The sequence below is a fragment of the Podarcis tiliguerta genome, assembly GCF_965153285.1.
Source record: "Podarcis tiliguerta genome assembly, chromosome: 1".
Classification (NCBI taxonomy): domain Eukaryota; kingdom Metazoa; phylum Chordata; class Lepidosauria; order Squamata; family Lacertidae; genus Podarcis; species Podarcis tiliguerta.
The window spans coordinates 117,681,553-117,698,461 of record NC_139534.1 but is presented as its reverse complement, the minus strand read 5'-3'; the positions used below and the strand labels follow the sequence as shown (position 1 = coordinate 117,698,461).

The 16,909-nt window shown below is 46.5% G+C and overlaps 1 protein-coding gene across 3 annotated transcripts in view; it reads left to right on the top strand.

Moving 5' to 3' along the window:
- The first annotated feature begins 2,227 nt into the window (after positions 1-2,227).
- The window catches only part of CCDC85C (coiled-coil domain containing 85C), a 168,826-nt gene continuing 154,144 nt past the window's right edge, over positions 2,228-16,909 (top strand). The window contains exons 1-2 of one of the 3 annotated variants that reach the window (XM_083438784.1): positions 2,239-2,983; positions 3,332-4,083. In XM_083438784.1, coding sequence (XP_083294910.1) covers positions 3,378-4,083 — 706 coding nt within the window. In that variant the 5' untranslated portion in view covers positions 2,239-2,983; positions 3,332-3,377. Of the gene's footprint in view, positions 4,084-16,909 lie in introns of all 3 variants that reach the window. The other 2 variants (XM_083438783.1, XM_083438785.1) reach the window with 2 other exon arrangements.

Genomic DNA, 16,909 nt, shown 5'->3' with positions numbered 1-16,909 from the left:
ATGACAAGAGAACCAAGTTGTCCCAGAGCAGGGCACAGCCTTGCTGGCGAGATCCAACCATTGCCTTCATGTCTGACCAGGTGCACCTGCCTGCCCAGAGCACATGTGTGTGCTTGCAGCCTGTAGAGCAAGAGAAGATTGTATGTGAGCTTGCCCCGCCTTGTCTTTAAAAAGCTTGGCGGGAGAGGCGAGTCCTGACATCTTCATAGCTTCCACTTGGTAATGTCCCTCTTGCTTTGCTCAAGTAACTTGGAATCTTGACTTCTGAGCCTCTATCGCTGTTAGCCTGAACAAAGATAATCTTCCTTACACTCAAGTAACAGCTGCTGTCCTTGTGTTCTGGGACGGTAGCCTGACACAAGGTTCTTATATGAATGGGACCAACACCCAAATAAGACAGCATAGTATTGCAGCGTACAAGTTGCTAAGATCGCAAAACTGCAACAACATCTACCTTGGAGACCTTATACTTGGAAGGCAAGATAATAAAACAATGTTTTGCACAGCACCTAGATTGGGAGGAAGCTAATATGTAGCGACAATTTATAAAGTGCCCCAAGATCTAGGTGTTGTGCAAGCCACATTTCCCTGTTTTATTTAAATTTTGCCTTGCAACCTGTACAACACCCTTGAGGCAGGTGAGAGCGAATGTCCTCAGCAGGGACCGAGACACAGTGACTTGCCTTAATGAGCTACTGAAGTAGAATTGCAGCGATGGGGTTCCTGGTTCGCGTCTCACATTCTTAGCCAATGCACCAGCTCCGAGGTTATAAAACGACAGATCTTGTGACCATGCTGTGCAAATGTTCTGAAAACAGCCCAAGGTCAAGCAATTCAGGGACAACGCAGAAAGTTGCCTACTTCCTGTAAGAAAGGTTTTGCTGACTACACCGAGCTCACTTCCAGTGTTCAAAGCATTTCATATACATTCACCCTCCTTACAATGGCCCTATAAGGCAAACCAGGGCTGTTTCTTACTTTTCCCAGGACCCCTAGAAGCCAATAGTGGTTTGCTTAACATACCCTACTGAGCTCTGGCCAGATTTCAACTTTCCAAGTCACAAGCTCATAACCACTCTTCACTATAACCTATGATTGAACCTGTGATCTTTATAGGAAGTATCTAGTCTACCAGGGAGATAGTTTCTCACCTCCAGCTCATGCTGGCTGATCTCTCTCTCTCCGTCTTGTTTACCTGTTAGATCAGGTCCAGAATTCAGAGGATGGGATATCAGCCAGGCCAAGCCTATTTATTTTAAAGGAGGAACCCTAGCAGGATCACAGTATCTTCCTTTTGTATTTAAACCTTTACTTGGGTCTGGTTAGAAGAAAAAGGGAAATATGTAAGGAAATTTACTTTAATCTAAAAAAACAAAACAGAAAAAAGCTCCAGAACAAATTTATGGGTGGTTTTTTTTTAAATAAAAAAATTTATTGGCTTTGCTTCTTGGCTTGGGAGATTGACGCTGAATCAAAGTCCACGAAAGGAGACGCATTTCCGACACCCCTGGGATGGGTGTGTTTTTATCCTGTGGGATGCGGGTGCGCGCCCCTTTCCCTCGCGTTACAACCCCCCCCCCTCCATGGTCGTCCGCGGCTACTTAACCCCTCACTGCTCCCAATTTCTGCCTGCTCGGCTGTTTCTCCCATCCGATCTGAACCCAGAAATATGCCCACCCAACAAACTTAACCATTCCATTCGCCGTCGTCCTCAAAACGGACACCCCCCCCCCCAATCTTCCCCGCTTGCACAGACCAAAGAAATTCCCGAGCCGATTAACACGAAATGAGAAAAATAAAATGAGGCTGGGGCCACAACAAATCGAGGATTTCCCAAGTTGTGCTCCTTTCTGGGTCCGTTGCGCACGGTTGCCTGCGTTCATTTCTCTGCTCTGGGTTCGAAGGCGCGGATTAGAGGTGACTTTTAGGAGAAAAGAATAAGAGAGGAAGAAGGATCAGGAGGGGCGGGAAGCCTCCTTTTGTCTGCTGATGCTCCCGGTTGCTGGGTGGGGTGGGGGGGGAGAGAGAGGGGCGCGCGCGCGGCCCCTTTAAGCGAGGCGCGCCGCGCGTCTACCTTTCCCTTTTGCGCACCTGGCTCTTTCGAACTGCGCCCTCGCCGCCGCCTCATTGGCTGCGGCGCGCCAGCAGCGCCGCTTCTCCCCGGTAACCTGACCCCGGGGCGGAAAGGGAAGGCAACCTGAACGGGCTTAGGGGCAGGGAGGAGAAGCCGCCTTTGCCCTGGGTCCTCCGGATTGGGCCATCGCGAGGCAGCGGGAGGAGCTTGGCTCCGTCATCTGCCCGCATGCAAAACCGCGCAGGGGTCGGCGGCTGCTGAGAGCAGGGCTCTGCAAGGGGAGAGGGGCGTCTGCGCGGTTGCAGAGCTCTCTTTCTCTCTCGATCTCCGCCGCACTCGCTTTTCTATTTCTTGCTTCTTCTCCAGCGGCATTCCAGGTTTTCCTCCTCCCGGAGCCTCCCACCTCCTTTTCTCCTCCCCTCGAGGAGGCGGCGCCTCGTTTCAAGCTCTCTTTCTCCCTCTCCCCCGGCTCTCCTGTTCCATTAAAGGAATGCTCTCCCCTCCGCCCCATCTCGCCATCACCTTCTCGCCGTGAAATTTAAATGCAGTTTTGACCCCCCCAAAAAAGAGAGAGACAGAAGAAGCGACTGACATCATCCTGCCTCGGAACTGAAAGAGAGGAAAACGAAGGCGAAGGGATCTGCTTCTTAATTTTTAACCAGTATCGTTTCGTTTTGTTATAACTCTCCAAGCTGCTGCGGGCTCCTAGGAGGCTGGATCGCCGAGGGTGCGCGCGCTCAGTGCCCCTAGCGCAAGGTTTTTTTGTTTTATTTTGCAGCGGGGGATCGAGGTGGCAGCGATGTTGGAGCAAGTGAAACGGGCAAAGACCTAAAGCAGGTTGATCTACGAGCCAACAACTGCCCCCCCCCCCGCTCCTGCGCGGCTTGCTGTGGTTTTGATTAACCTCTGGTAAGTTGATTGCTTCACTTGGAGAGAAAAAATAGCTACAGAGCTTTCGGAGCTGATCCTTTTTTAATTTGGGTTGTGTGGCTTTTTTTTTATTTTTTTGGCGTCGAATTTTAAGGCATGGGAGTTGTAGGCAGGAGAATGCGATTTACAGAAATGAGTGGATTTGCTCTTCTTCCTTCTTGTGCTCTTCCCTGAAGAATTATAGTGAACTGGGTTTTTTTTGTGTGTGTTTGTGTTGTTGTTTTTTTAAAAAAGAAACCCTCCAAGATGTTGCATTAAAAAAACATTTTGACCTGAAGGATTTTTTAAAAAATAAAATAAAAACAATTTTATTTAATTTTTGTGAAGGGCGGTTATCTTAAAGGAGTAAAAGTAGAAGTGGCTCTATACAAACATGGCAAAGAATTCTGTGGAAGGGTCCAAGGAAGACCTGAGCAAAGTGACGGAAGAGGACATGTTGAGGTGCAGCAAGGAAGAGCTGGTGAAGAGGCTGAAGAAACTGGAGAGCGAGAAGATGAACTTGATGGTGGAGCACGGCAACTTGATCAAGGACGTGAACCAGAGGCTCCAGATTCACTTGCACGAGATCAGGGGGCTGAAGGAAGTGAACCAAAAGCTCCAGGACGACAACCACGAACTGAGGGAGCTCTGCTGCTTCCTGGACGATGACCGGCAGAAGGGGAAAAAGCTGTCCAGGGAATGGCAGAGGTTCGGGAGGCACACGGCCGGCGTGATGTGGAAGGAGGTGGGGATGTACCAACAGAAGCTGAAGGAGCTGGAGGCAAAGCAAGACTCCCTCATGAGGGAGAACATGGAGCTGAAGGAGATTGTCCTGATGTTGGACGAGGAGAGGAACGGAGCGGGCTCTCGGAGTTCGATAGACAGCCAGGCCAGCCTCACCAACCTGAACGGGGGCTCTGGAACCAGGGATGTTGGAGATGGGAGCAGTACCTCCAGCACTGGCAGCGCAGGGAGCCCAGACCATCACCACCATCTTCACCATCACAAGCCTGTTGAGAACAAGGCCGGAGCTATCCGGAGGTCGATGGATGACCTCTCTGCACCGCTTCACCACCGGAGCATCCCTAATGGACTGAATGGTAAGTTTTCTTTAAATCCACTTATCTCTCTTTCTCTCTCTGCATTGGAAATAGCAAGAAGCTTAGAGATCAGTCCAAGGGGGAACGCACCTGTGGGATTTTGGCTTTGTTTGAGGCCTGTTGATCCTGTCTTGCAACCTGACACTTGTCCTCTTGACTTACAACTCGCTTAACAGAAGTCACGCTACGTAGGTTAAAGTTAACCCATAATAACAGCCCAGCCATGCTAGCAATCTGGGTGGTTAAGGAAAAACCCCCACCCCACATTTTTCAACGCATATTTTTTGGGAGAGTATAGCTCAGAAAAAAAATAGTTATAAGAATGGAACCAGGTGTCTGTGCTCAGTTAGTACAGAGGTGCAGTCATTGTGTTACCTGCATCTCTTTTGACACCCCCCCCCCCCAGTACTCAGCAGCATGAGCTGTTCTGTTCGTGGTACCAGCCTGTCATTTAGGAATTCCTGCTTCTTGGCTCCTGTGTTAACAGAAAGCTTGGCCAGGATGTTCTCTTGCTTCTCCGCAGAGTCTCCTGGGCAGGAGTGAAGGCTCTGGCCTCCTATTGTCTAGGCTTCACCATCTGCAGCAAAACAAACAAACAAATAGACAGACAGACACAGCTCCCTTGTCTCCAGGGTTCTTGCCAGGTTCAGTTCATTAGCATGTAAGAAAAGCGCTTTGGGACAGAAGATGTCACAGGGATGCATACAAGATCTGGATGAGTGCAGGTCAGGCAATGGTAGCTGAAATGCTGGGTCCCAAATAGCTGTATTGAGGATCTGATTGTTTTAAAAACAAAAACCCGGTTTCTTTTATGGCTGGTTGAGTGCAGAACAGTTTTGCTGCTGATACTAATGCATCATTGCAAAATGTTCGCTAGCTGTGCCATTGAAGTGGAAGTTGTGATTCTCCCTCCTGCTCTGTTATAAGGCTGAATAAATGGACTGTGTGGAGTTTCTAAATTAAACAGTATTTAGTAAAATAAAATAAAAAGTTTTCCCCTTCAGCCTTTAATGTTTAGTTTTCTCCTGTTACCTGTTTGATAGTTTGAGCACCACAGAAAGCATAGCAGGGATAGCGATGACAGAAGTTTTAAGTCCTCATTTGTAAGGTGGTGATGAAAATGCTGATTCTTAGGTCTTTGCCATTTTCTCCCTCGCTGAACAATATCTGTGTCAAAAATATTGGTTCGTGTATGTGTAGTTTTGTGTGTGTGTGTGTGTGTGTGTGTGTGTGTGCTTAATTTGCTGTTCTTTGGTGATTGGATCCATATAAATATTCTGAGTCACTTCTGCTAAACCCTGATACAAAGCTGATGTGATCTCATACTTATTTTATATATCTGCCTTCATGTTGAGCTCATTCTGTCTCGAGGGCTTAGCAGAGTACGGGAACTTGGTTAGCATGCTGACAGTAAGACAAAATGTGTGCGCGCACGTGCCTTTGTAATGTTACACGCATCAGATTGCCAAGTGAAAAACTATCCTCCTTATCGCCTTGCCTGCAGCCGCCAAATTTGGTTCAGATAAAACTTAGCATATCATCTCTAAAAGGTGTTCAGACTTTGAGTAGCCAAGGTATGAGAAGTTGATGGAGATGCGGCAGCCACTCAGTCTGGCCACATGCTTTCTGGACTTTATACAAACAGAAAAGCTATGGGTAATATATTGGGTATTGTAGGATGAGAGGTGGATTTTGGGGTCCTCACTTGAATAAACCTTTCAATTTGTTATGCAGGGCATTGGACACTAAGCACTATAGTTAATGCATGTGCAAATACCATTCAAATCTTAGCAGACTGATGCCTAACCTTTTATATTTGGAAGTAAGTCTCGCCAGCTGTGTTAGGCTTGTGCTGTTGCTTTTGTGTTGAACATTGGCCATGCTGGTTGGGGCTGATGAGTGACATCTGGAGTGGCACAGGATTTATAATGGTGTAGGATGCTCCCCTGCACAGGGTGCTGAGCTGAGGGGCTGCCAAACAACAACAACACCTATATTTATACAGGTACCTACTCAACATTAGGGGACGCGGGTGGTGCTGTGAGTTAAACCACAGAGCCTAGAACCTGCCGATAAGAAGGTCGACGGTTCGAATCCCTGCGACGGGGTGAGCTCCCATTGCTCGGTCCCTGCTCCTGCCAACCTAGCAGTTCGAAAGCACATCAAAGTGCAAGTAGATAAATAGGTACCACTCTGGCGGGAAGGTAAACGGCATTTCCGTGTGCTGCTCTGGTTCGCCAGAAGCAGCTTAGTCATGCTGGCCACATGACCCGGAAGCTGTACGCCGGCTCCCTCGGCCAATAAAGCGAGATGAGCTCTGCAACCCCAGAGTCGGCCACGACTGGACCTAATGGTCAGGGGTCCCTTTACCTTTACCTTACTCAACATGAGGCCTTGATCAGATGGGCGATTGAGTTGCTGCAACTATGACCCAGTGCACTTGAGAGCATTTGCAGAACAGAAGGCAAGAGGGATGAGGGCATGAAAATAATAAATATTGAGAGGGGGCACCAAATTTTGTCATCACTGAGGGTGGCATATCACCAGAGTCCACGCTGTCCAGAGGGCATCTCATTGGTTATCTCTGCCCTTTGGCATATCATTAAGAGAATGAGCCACAGAAGACCTTGTGTTTGCAGTGCTCCTCCATTGTTGCCCCAAGGAGGAATTTGGAAACTTCCCGTTCTTTTTTAGACTAACCACAGTTTGCTGTAGTGTCCAAACCCTGACAAACTGTGGTTAGACTTTGCTATATTTAGTGGAAACATGACAGCTTCAAAACATGTTTTACAAAGCTGGTTTGTTTCTCTGTCTGTAGAAGATTGGATTAACCACAGTTTAGGGTCTGGACATAACACTAAACTGTGCTTAATTTAAAACAGACGTAGAAGTTTCCAATCTTCTCACAGCCATGCTATGGATGGAGGAGTGTGCCAGCCCAGTTTTCCTGTGGTTCCTTCTTTCAATGTTAAATCATGGCTTAGCGTTGTATGTGAAATGGGCTATTGATTTCATTGGGGTTTGACTTCCAAATAAGTGTGTTTAGATAGGCAAATGTGCTCAGAAGGCATCTTCTCAAAAGCAATTCAGTTTTGTTAAGAATAATGCTGTGTGAATTGATAAGTAGTGGATATTATGGCTAAGATGACAAGTAGTGGCCTAGAAATTTTCCTTCTCGCACTCATGTAGCCAACCTTTGTAGTAATACACCTGTCAGATTTGGCCTGCAAGGCCAATCCTTATAATGATTTGGTCTCGGGAGCTGAAAAGGCCTTCTCTGCTGCCTCCAACATGTTCTTGCCTTCAATCTTGCTGAAAACCTAAGGGAATCCATAGTTATGAAGAGTTCCTGTGCTTCAATTATTTACCAGTACACCACTGATTAATGTACTTGGATTTAATCCAAACCATACTCTCCAGAAAAAAATTAAATAAGGGTTTTTAATGGAAAAGTTAGTTCTACATAAACACTTTGACTGAAGAAGGAGCATAACACCACAATTGCATTCCAAGGAACTCCTTGAATCAAGGCAACTGAAATTAAGAACAAAACCTGGCAGAATAATTTAATAGGCCTTTGGGCATGTAAGAATGGGATTCCTGAACAACTGATGGTCTAGGTGCAAATGACCAAGAAATAAGGGCAGAAAACTGGGGAGGGGGCCTGGCCATGGATTAGATGAGTGCGTGGTGTTCATGCTGAAGCTGAGCATGCGCTTGGTGTTTGAGTGATGGGACAGGTGGATAATTTGCAGTGGAGTTGTGAGGGAACTGAGGTGTGATAAGAGAAGGTGGCTGGAATATTTGAGGTAAAAAAAGGAGGGATGGAGTGGAAGGGATGGATAATCACAATCCTGTTCAGTGGGGAAATATGGCCTCTCTGTCTGGCCCTTGGGACTCACTCTAGGCCACATGCCCTCCTAAGCCAAACCCCTCACCCGTTGTGTTTTGCACCCTCCTCAAGTAGGAGGGTAGGCCCTGAACCAATGGCTTCAAGTTACAAGAAACATCAGGAAGAACTTTCTGGCAGTAATAACTGTTCAGCAGTTGAACAGATTCCCTCGGACTCTGGTGGTGGACTCTCCTTCATGGGATGCTTCAGTTGAGATTCTCGCATTGCAGGGGGTTGGACTAGATGACCCTTGGGGTCCCTTTTAACTCTACAACCCTGTGATTCCATAAGTGTTTTTTGCCTGGCTGGAATGTGTCCTTGAACTCAGATTATGCTTTTTACTTGCCAGGATAGAGGTGGGCTTGTGTGTGCGGGCAAAGGCAGGACTGCTGGTACAGAGGGAGAAATCGCACGATTGCCCTGCCTCCTCTTGCCTCTGGTTCAACCCACCACTGGCATGCGGTCCCCAGAAGACTGCTGAGAAGGAGATATGACCCCTCTACTGGAAAAAGTTCCTGATCAGGAAATGGGAAAATACACAGTATTATTCAATGCTAAAGGAATGTCAACAGTTACCCACAATGCTACTGTCCTTAACAGCCACTGGCATTTGGGCACTGCTGGTTTGTTAAACCCTTCCCAATGTTACTTAGAAGAACACCTAACAAAACCCGGGAGACTTGGCTGTCTACACACTGCCAATAGGAATTGATAGCAGTACTTCTACAAGATGGCATTAAAGCTCCTATTTAAAACTACAGTGGTACCTCGGGTTAAGTACTTAATTCGTTCTGGAGGTCCATTCTTAACCTGAAACTGTTCGTAACCTGAAGCACCACTTTGGCTAATGGGGCCTCCCGCTGCCGCCGCGCTGCCGGAGCACAATTTCTGTTCTCATCCTGAAGCAAAGTTCTTAACCTGAAGCACTATTTCTGGGTTAGCGGAGTCTGTAATATGAAGCATATGTAACCTGAAGCGTGTGTAACCTGAGGTACCACTGTACCCTCTGCCAACCTGTCAAAGGAAATGGTAGTTTGTTTATTTTTGGCATTTTATGTACCGCCCAATCAACCGTGTTGTGGTTCTGCGAAAGATCTCAAAGAGGAAACTACAGTTCCCAGCATTCTCCAGTTCTTCAGGAGTTCTGTCTTAGAAAAACTGCAGACTCTGCTCTCATTCTGATCCCACCCATGGCTGGCATGCCGCCTCTGACAGATTGCGGTAAAAAAGGTTTCTCCAGTCCCGCCTTGAGATGAGCGGTGCTAAGCCTCTTTCAATCAAACCAGTTTTAAGTGTGTGTGGTATGGCTGTGCCTGAATAATGGATTCACAGGGCCCTCCACCCTGATGGAAAGAGAGAGAGGTTTTGCACAAGCTCAGCAAGACTTGATGATTGAATTTGGATGCTGCTGTGCTGGCTTGTGATCTCCATAAAATTCTTCTTGCAATCTAGTTCAGCCCTCAGTCCTCATAATCTACGTTTTGTTCTAATTTTGAGTATCAATACCCTGCCTTTCAGTTGAATGATTCTCTTTTTAAATTATTTTTTATTATATTATAAGTATCAATACATCACAAAACAATATACACTTAACATTACATTACATATGTTACATACCACATATATCTCACCTTCGCCACCCCTTCTACCTACCTACCGACCAAGACACAAACACAATGTGATTATTGAATTCCAACCAGTCTCATTGTGTAATTTTATCTATGCACAATTCATATTACTTATTTTGTTTATCTTTTGTAATAATTACGGTTTTTCACTCGTCTAATTTCTCTGTTCATTAGATTTATTTATACACCTATCAGGAGATTTGTGTTTTCTATATAAATTTTGAGATAATCATTGAATATTGACCAGTCTTTATTGACCCTTTGTGTGGTATTGCCTCTTAATCTCCCAGACAATTTTGCAAGCTGTGAGTACTCAATCAAGTTGAATGATTCTCAAGGTGACTTAGGAATAGGCTGTGACACTTGACACAGCCGCGGTCCAGCAATCCATAGCTCCCCTGGCTGATAGATGGGGCCTAAGCATGCTTCCCTCTGGCTCTGCAATGCCAGGGCAAATGGCAGCTGGAGCTGAGTGTTATTTCTGGCAGGGAGAAAGGAAGCCAGCTCTTTGCAACTGGTCCTTCTCTGGCTGATAGGTGAGGCCAGGCTGAATGTCTCCTTGCTCCGATTGCCTCTCCCCCCTCTGCGGTCTGCAGGAGAGAGGACCTCCTGTAGATATCAATTTCATCAAGAAGTGTAAGAACAGGTCCTTTAGTGTGGTGGCACCTACATGTTGGAAATCTCTCCTGGAGATTTTTATCACGGTTTGGATCTGGCTTTTTATCCTTGATGCTTTGAAATGTTGGTTGCTTTGGGATGTCTCGGGTGGAGTGATTTGCGAATGAAGTAAAAATAAATATTATTCCTTCGGAGGCAGGGGGCATAACCTCCCCGTGGGTGAGTCCCCTGGCACAAGGCATAGGCCCAAGTGTCTGTCTCATCTTAATAAGGAGACACTAGAGAAGCAGTCTTGCGGTGGATCCATCAGCCCTCTGAATTCCCCCTGTTCTGCTAAGCTGGGAGCACTGGCACTTTGCTGTTGGGTTCCAGGGAAGCACTGACGTCAACAGGAACATGTGTGGTAACTTGCCTAAGCTTCCCCTCTAGCTATCAAGCCACCCACCCCACCCTCCCTTATGTTGTAGGGTTCTGGGGGTTGAGAAATCACTTGGCAATTTCGCTCCTTTGAATTCCTTTGCCCTGGAATACAGAGACGGGAGAGACGAAGAAGTCTGGCACAGGGAAGGCAAATTGCTGCTCAGGCAGTTTTCTTTGGGTACTTCCTCCATTAAACACATGTGTGGCTTTTGGGAGGGGTAAAAATGCAGAAAGCGATGGTCTGTTCTTAGGTTGAATCTCTTGTTGGGCTGCTGCTGCAGCTGCAGGAAAGGTGCCCTATGCTGAATCATCCATATTATGGCTGTAACGTGGAGGAGTATTTCATTTCATTTATTTACCAACCTTTAGTTTGAACTCTGGTAAGTGCCAAAATGGGAGACATCTTGGGAACAGTGGAATATCCATAGCTCAGTGTCTAGGCACATGTTTTGCATATGAAAAGTTCAAAGTTCAACCCTAACACCTCTAGGTAGGTCCAGAAGGATCCCTATCTGGAGAGCCACTGCCCATTATTGTAGACAATACTGCGTAGAAGGGATCTATGGACTGACTGGGGGATAAGCTCATTCCATATGTATTCATAGTGGGGGTCAGGTACTATCATCAATTCAAAGTGTTGGTGCTGACCTTTAAAGCCCTAAACGACTTTGACCCTGTATAGCTGAAGGAGTGTTTCCACCTCCATTGTCCAGCCCAGACACTGAGGTCCAGCTCTGAAGGCCTTCTGGAGGTTCCCTCATTGCAAGAAGTGAAGGTACAGGGAACCAGGCAAAGGGCCTTCTTGGTAGTGGTGCCAGCCATGTGGAATGCCCTCCCATCAGATGTTAAGGAGATAACTATATAGTACCTTGGATGTCGGAGTCCATTCCGGAAGTCCGTTCGACTTCCAAAATGTTCGAAAACCTATGAGAAGCAGCCAGTGAGAAGCTGCGGAAGCCCTGTCAGACATTTGGGTTCCAAAAGAATGTTTGCAAACCAGAACAATCACTTTTGTGGCATTTGGGAGTCAAAACGTCTGAGTTCCAGGGCATTCGGGATCCAAAGTATGATTGTACAACCTTTAGAAGACATCTGAAAGCAGTCCTGTATAGGGAAGTGTTTAATGTTTGGTGTTTTATTATGCTTTTACATTTGTTGGAAGCTGCCCAGACTATCTGGGGCAACCCAATCAGATGGGTGGGGTTCAAATGATGATGATGATAATAATAATTTTATTATCATTATCATCTTCATCCTCATCAGATTGCCCTATAAATTCTGCCTCCTCAAGTATGTGTGGAACATTCTTTCGGAATTAACCAGGATGTACAAGGGTGCATAATTATGCCTGTATACCCTGTATGCCTGTATACCCTGTACCGAATATAATTCTTTTTGCCAGCAAAAATGAAAAGGGTGGCGCTGTTGTGGCCTTGTTCAGTCTCTTGTGTTTGTATAAAACAGACTTAAGTCTGAAGCCTGCTTTCGTACCCTGTGGCACGTGAAACAGGTGTGCCATGTTTGTGCGACTTTTAAGATGCTGCAATTGGCCCCAAGCTCACATTTTCCTTGGTGAAATGTTGTGAATGGCAAAAGCTGCAGTTTGCTGCATGGCGAAGCAGTAGCGCAGACATTTTACTAGCTGGCTGGAATGCAAATCGAGCTCGCCCCACCGAAAAGTGTTTTGTGAATCGGCTCTCCATTTGGGTACGCTATTGGAATAACTTGCCCTGCGAACAATAGATTCGCTGAGCTTTGTTATAATCTGCTCATGTGTGTGAGCACAGTTCCTCCCACTTCTTGGCTGCCTGTGTGGGAAGGAACTCTCTGGCTGCAAGCCAACATTTTCTCCCCACCCCCCCACCCCCTGGGTACGGAGGCCTCTGTTTTCCAAACATCCAGCTTCAGACACCCAAAGGTGGCTGGTGTTGGCGTTCAACTTGGTGATAAGTCCTGGATATGGGTTTCATTTGCTGTGAGTTGAGACAGCTATCTTCGTATTCTTTCTTCAGCATCATTCCTGGGTTTCCTTCTAAACCTGATCTTTCTCCGAGTATGTATGCTAAGAACTTCAGTGGCTCAGATAAGCATCAGTATTCTGTGTAGTCCATCCTAAGTGCCTTTTGCAGAAGCCTTCGCATATGTAAATGTAGCCTCTTATCCGCACTGTTTGTACTGAAGCTGAAAAGTCTGCTGTAGCAAAAGCAGTCTGTAGCAGTTCCATTAGGACTGCCATACCATTGCTGGTGGGAGAGTAAACTCTGAGTTTGGAGCTAAAAGGAAACCCTCCAAAAACTCTACAATTTTGACCCCACCCAGAAGTCTGGTGTCAAGGCCAACTGTTACAAATCAGGGCCCAGTTTTACTTTCATGTTTTAAGCTGGCATGTTTTCACATGCCACCTTCTTAACGTGTATTGAAAGGGTTGTCCAGTAGGCGTCGGAGAAAGCAAGTGTTTATTTTTTTGTTAGGAAGTGAAGCTCAAGGGCCTTGCATGCAGAAGATTCAGTCGCCTGTTCGTCTCCAAATAAGGGCTGGGTATGGTCCCGGACGCGGGTGGCGCTGTGGGTAAAACCTCAGCGCCTAGGACTTGCCGACTGCATGGTCGGCGGTTCGAATCCCCGCGGCGGGGTGAGCTCCCGTCGTTCGGTCCCAGCGCCTGCCAACCTAGCAGTTCGAAAGCACCCCCGGGTGCAAGTAGATAAATAGGGACTGCTTACCAGTGGGAAGGTAAACGGCGTTCCGTGTGCTGCGCTGGCTCGCCAGATGCAGCTTGTCATGCTGGCCACTTGACCCGGAAGTGTCTGCGGACAGCGCTGGCTCCCGGCCTTTAGAGTGAGATGAGCGCACAACCCTAGAGTCTGGCAAGACTGGCCCGAACGGGCAGGGGTACCTTTACTTTATGGTCCCTGCCTGGGACCCTACTGAGCCACTTCTAGTACATATAGATAATGCAGAACCAGGTGAGCTAATGGTCTGCGTCTCTTATATGGCAGCTTCCTTGTTCATTTTGTAGCTCAGCACTGCAGGTGCCTTGGTGTTAGACCTTTCTGACTCCCTCTTTCCTCTGCTTTTCTTTTCTGCTGTGCTTAGAAAAATACAAAGTGCCCAGGCTGCAGGTTGACATCCTCTTAGAAAAAGAATAGACGTGTTTTGAGAGTGTAAACATGTTTTGAGAAAGAACCTGATAGCAGCGTTCAAGGTCAAAATCTGTGAGGCATCTCCCTCAAACAATCCTGAGAGTTCTTGAAGAAGCAGTAACTGGCATCTGGTCCCTCCTTTCCCCAAGGACATGAAAAATATAAATATGAAAGGTTTCACTCCTTTTCACTGCACAGCTCCTAGTATGTGAGGTGTTTTATTAACCATTTTCTTCTTCTTTATTGCTACACTTAGCATCGTAGCTAAGCTTATGAGCTCAGAACCTGGAAATCCCCATTTCAAATCACTGGGCATGTTGGCGCATCATGCTCAGCCAAACTATGGCGTATCATGAATGCACAGGCTCCTGAGGAGGCAACTGCATCCGTTTGCTCCTTCCTAGGCTTTTTAGGTCAGTGTGGCACAGCCAATAAACCAAGCTTTGGCTTAGCGTGTTGTCCAAACCCGAAACCATGGGCAAGGGTTCTCTTCCATAACCGTGATGACCTGTAGCCAAGGTTTGTCCTATGGTAGAGGTTTTGAAAACAGTTTAGAAGTGGTGTGTGTCTGTCTGTACCATCTCCCTTGTGGGGAGAGGTGGTTCAGAGTTTGGTTGCAGTTCTCTGTTTTAAAAATGATGAAGGTGCCCAATAGAAATTCACCCAAACATTTCAATCAGAGTCTTGGATCTTTATTTTTTAAAAACATGCACAAAACGTTAACACAGTAAAAGCTCTCTTAGGAAAAAAACAAATCTGGCATTGAGGTCATGATACTTTGCTAAAAGATTTGGTAAGAAACAAACCCAGAATACGCTGAAATGTAGGAATGTGTATTGATTGCATGTGAATATTCTGCTCAAAAGCAAGCTTAAACATTAGCTTGTCCCCTAAATGACTCTCTCCCCAACACTCTTTCTTTCCCAGATGTGTTTCCATGACTCCACGTTCTTATGGTTGGAACCTTAGATTTTGATCAGACAAGGCCTTTTGAAATTTTATATTGATCCCACAGAGCGCAATGCTTGTTTCCCTTTTAGATCCCAAAACACAGAGTGGTAAGGCTGAATAGGATCCAAATGCCAACCTTTTTTTATTTGTTTTATGAGGTAGCAACTTGTGTTTACTGCTGTGTCTCTAAGGACCTTCCCTTCCAGGATCTGGCTCAGCTCAGAACCTGCTTACCTTCACAGGTAATAGTGATAACATTGGGCCTCTTCAGACCATTTAAGCCCAACCTCAGACATGGGACCCATTGAAGTGCTTTACTGTGTAGATCTTCTACCACCCCGACCCCCCTTTTTTTTTTAAAGAAAACTACAGAAGTGGGAACACTGTGATTCCCGTCAGATCAACTCATGACCCAGTTACGGGTCACTTGGACACCAGAGATCTAGGCCAGCTCGCAGCACAGAGCCAGAACCCTGCACCCCCAGATGTTCCAGACAGATTGTCATGTGCAATTGCAGCCTGTGATTTCGTTTATCTGATGCACAGCCTGCCTGAGGCAGGGAGGAAACTGGTGCGTGGCGTGTTTTGCCAGACATTATGATGGGAAAAGGGCTCTGGCCTGATTGAAGTGAGTGGCGACCAAACCTTGTGGGAGGAAAAGGAAGCCCTCGGTTCCTCTCTTCCCCACCCTCCTGTTACTTCCAGTCAATAAGGTGACCGACTGTGGAGGGCAGGTCTCCCATATCTGCGCTATACATTTGAAGCAGCTGTATATATACCACTTTATCTGCGTATCTGAAGGAGCTTTATCAGTATACCTGAAGGAGCATCTCCACCCCCATCGTTCTGCCCGGACATTGAGGTCCAGCGCTGAGGGCCTTCTGGCGGTTCCCTCACTGCGAGAAGCCAAGTTGCAGGGAACCAGGCAGAGGGCCTTTTCGGTAGTGATGCCCACCCTGTGGAACGCCCTCCCTTCAGATGTGAAGGAAATAAGCAGCTATCCTATCTATAAAAGACATCTGAAGGCAGCCCTGTTTAGGGAAGCTTTTAAAGTTTAATGCATTACTGTAGTTTAATATTGTGTTGGAAGCCACTCAGAGTGGCTGGGGTAGCCCAGCCAGATGGGCGGGGTATAAATAATAAATTATTTTATTTTTATTTTTATTATTTTTTATTATTACTTTAAGCAGTCATTGCTCCTCCCAAAGGATCCTGGGAACAGTAGTGTGTTAAGGGCACCAGACATTGTTAGGAGACCCCTGTTTCCCACCCACCCACGGAGTTTCATTTCCTAAATTTCCCTGGGAAAAGGGACAAATATTTAAACCACTCTAAGAACTGCAGCTTGGTGGGGGGAACAGGAGCCCCCTAACAATTCTCCTCAGTGCCCTTAAGAAACTACAGTTGGTTTGATAACGCCTCAGATGCAGAGGGTACCAGAGAAAAGAAAACTCTGGCAGGTTACAGGCTCTTCTGCACAAGTGATGAAAAGTTGCATTTTGCTGAAATCTCCAATTTCTCTTCCTGTTACACCTGGTCCTTAGTTTGATCTGGGGGAGGACAAAACATGGGTGTGGTTCCAAACTGGCATTTGGGCCAGTTTCTTTTCCCGTCCTACTTCCAGTGAAGTTTGAGGTGTCCAAATGCCACACCCAATGGCTGGCATTTTCGATGGCTGCAGTGGCCATTCATGTGGCTGGCTAGGTGTGGCAGGTAAGTGGCTCAGGTGTTGCCATTTCCTGGAATTTCTCTGAAGTGCGGCAAGAGGCAGCATGCGAAGAGCTATAATCTCCCCACTTCTTCGTGACATATCAAAATAACGATGGCTGGGTGGCAGACTGCAGGCTTGCCCCAACCCCTTCTGGCCCCACAACATTTTAATCATGGCGTGGCAGTAAATTCCATGAGGAAAATGAAGCAATTAAGTTTCCATGTGCTTTATATTTCATATAAAAATGTTTTTGCATTGGTGTTTAGTGCGTGTCCTAGAACGAACGCGGGCCTCTGCTAATCTGGCCCTTGATTTTTTGAAAAATAAAATTGTTCAGCGTATTCCCTACGAAGCACCTGAAAGTGATTTCACAATACAACATAACCTTTATGCAGAACAATTACACATATAAAAGCAATCAAAAAGCATTACATATGTAAAAACAGTTAAAACCTAAAGCCTGTCC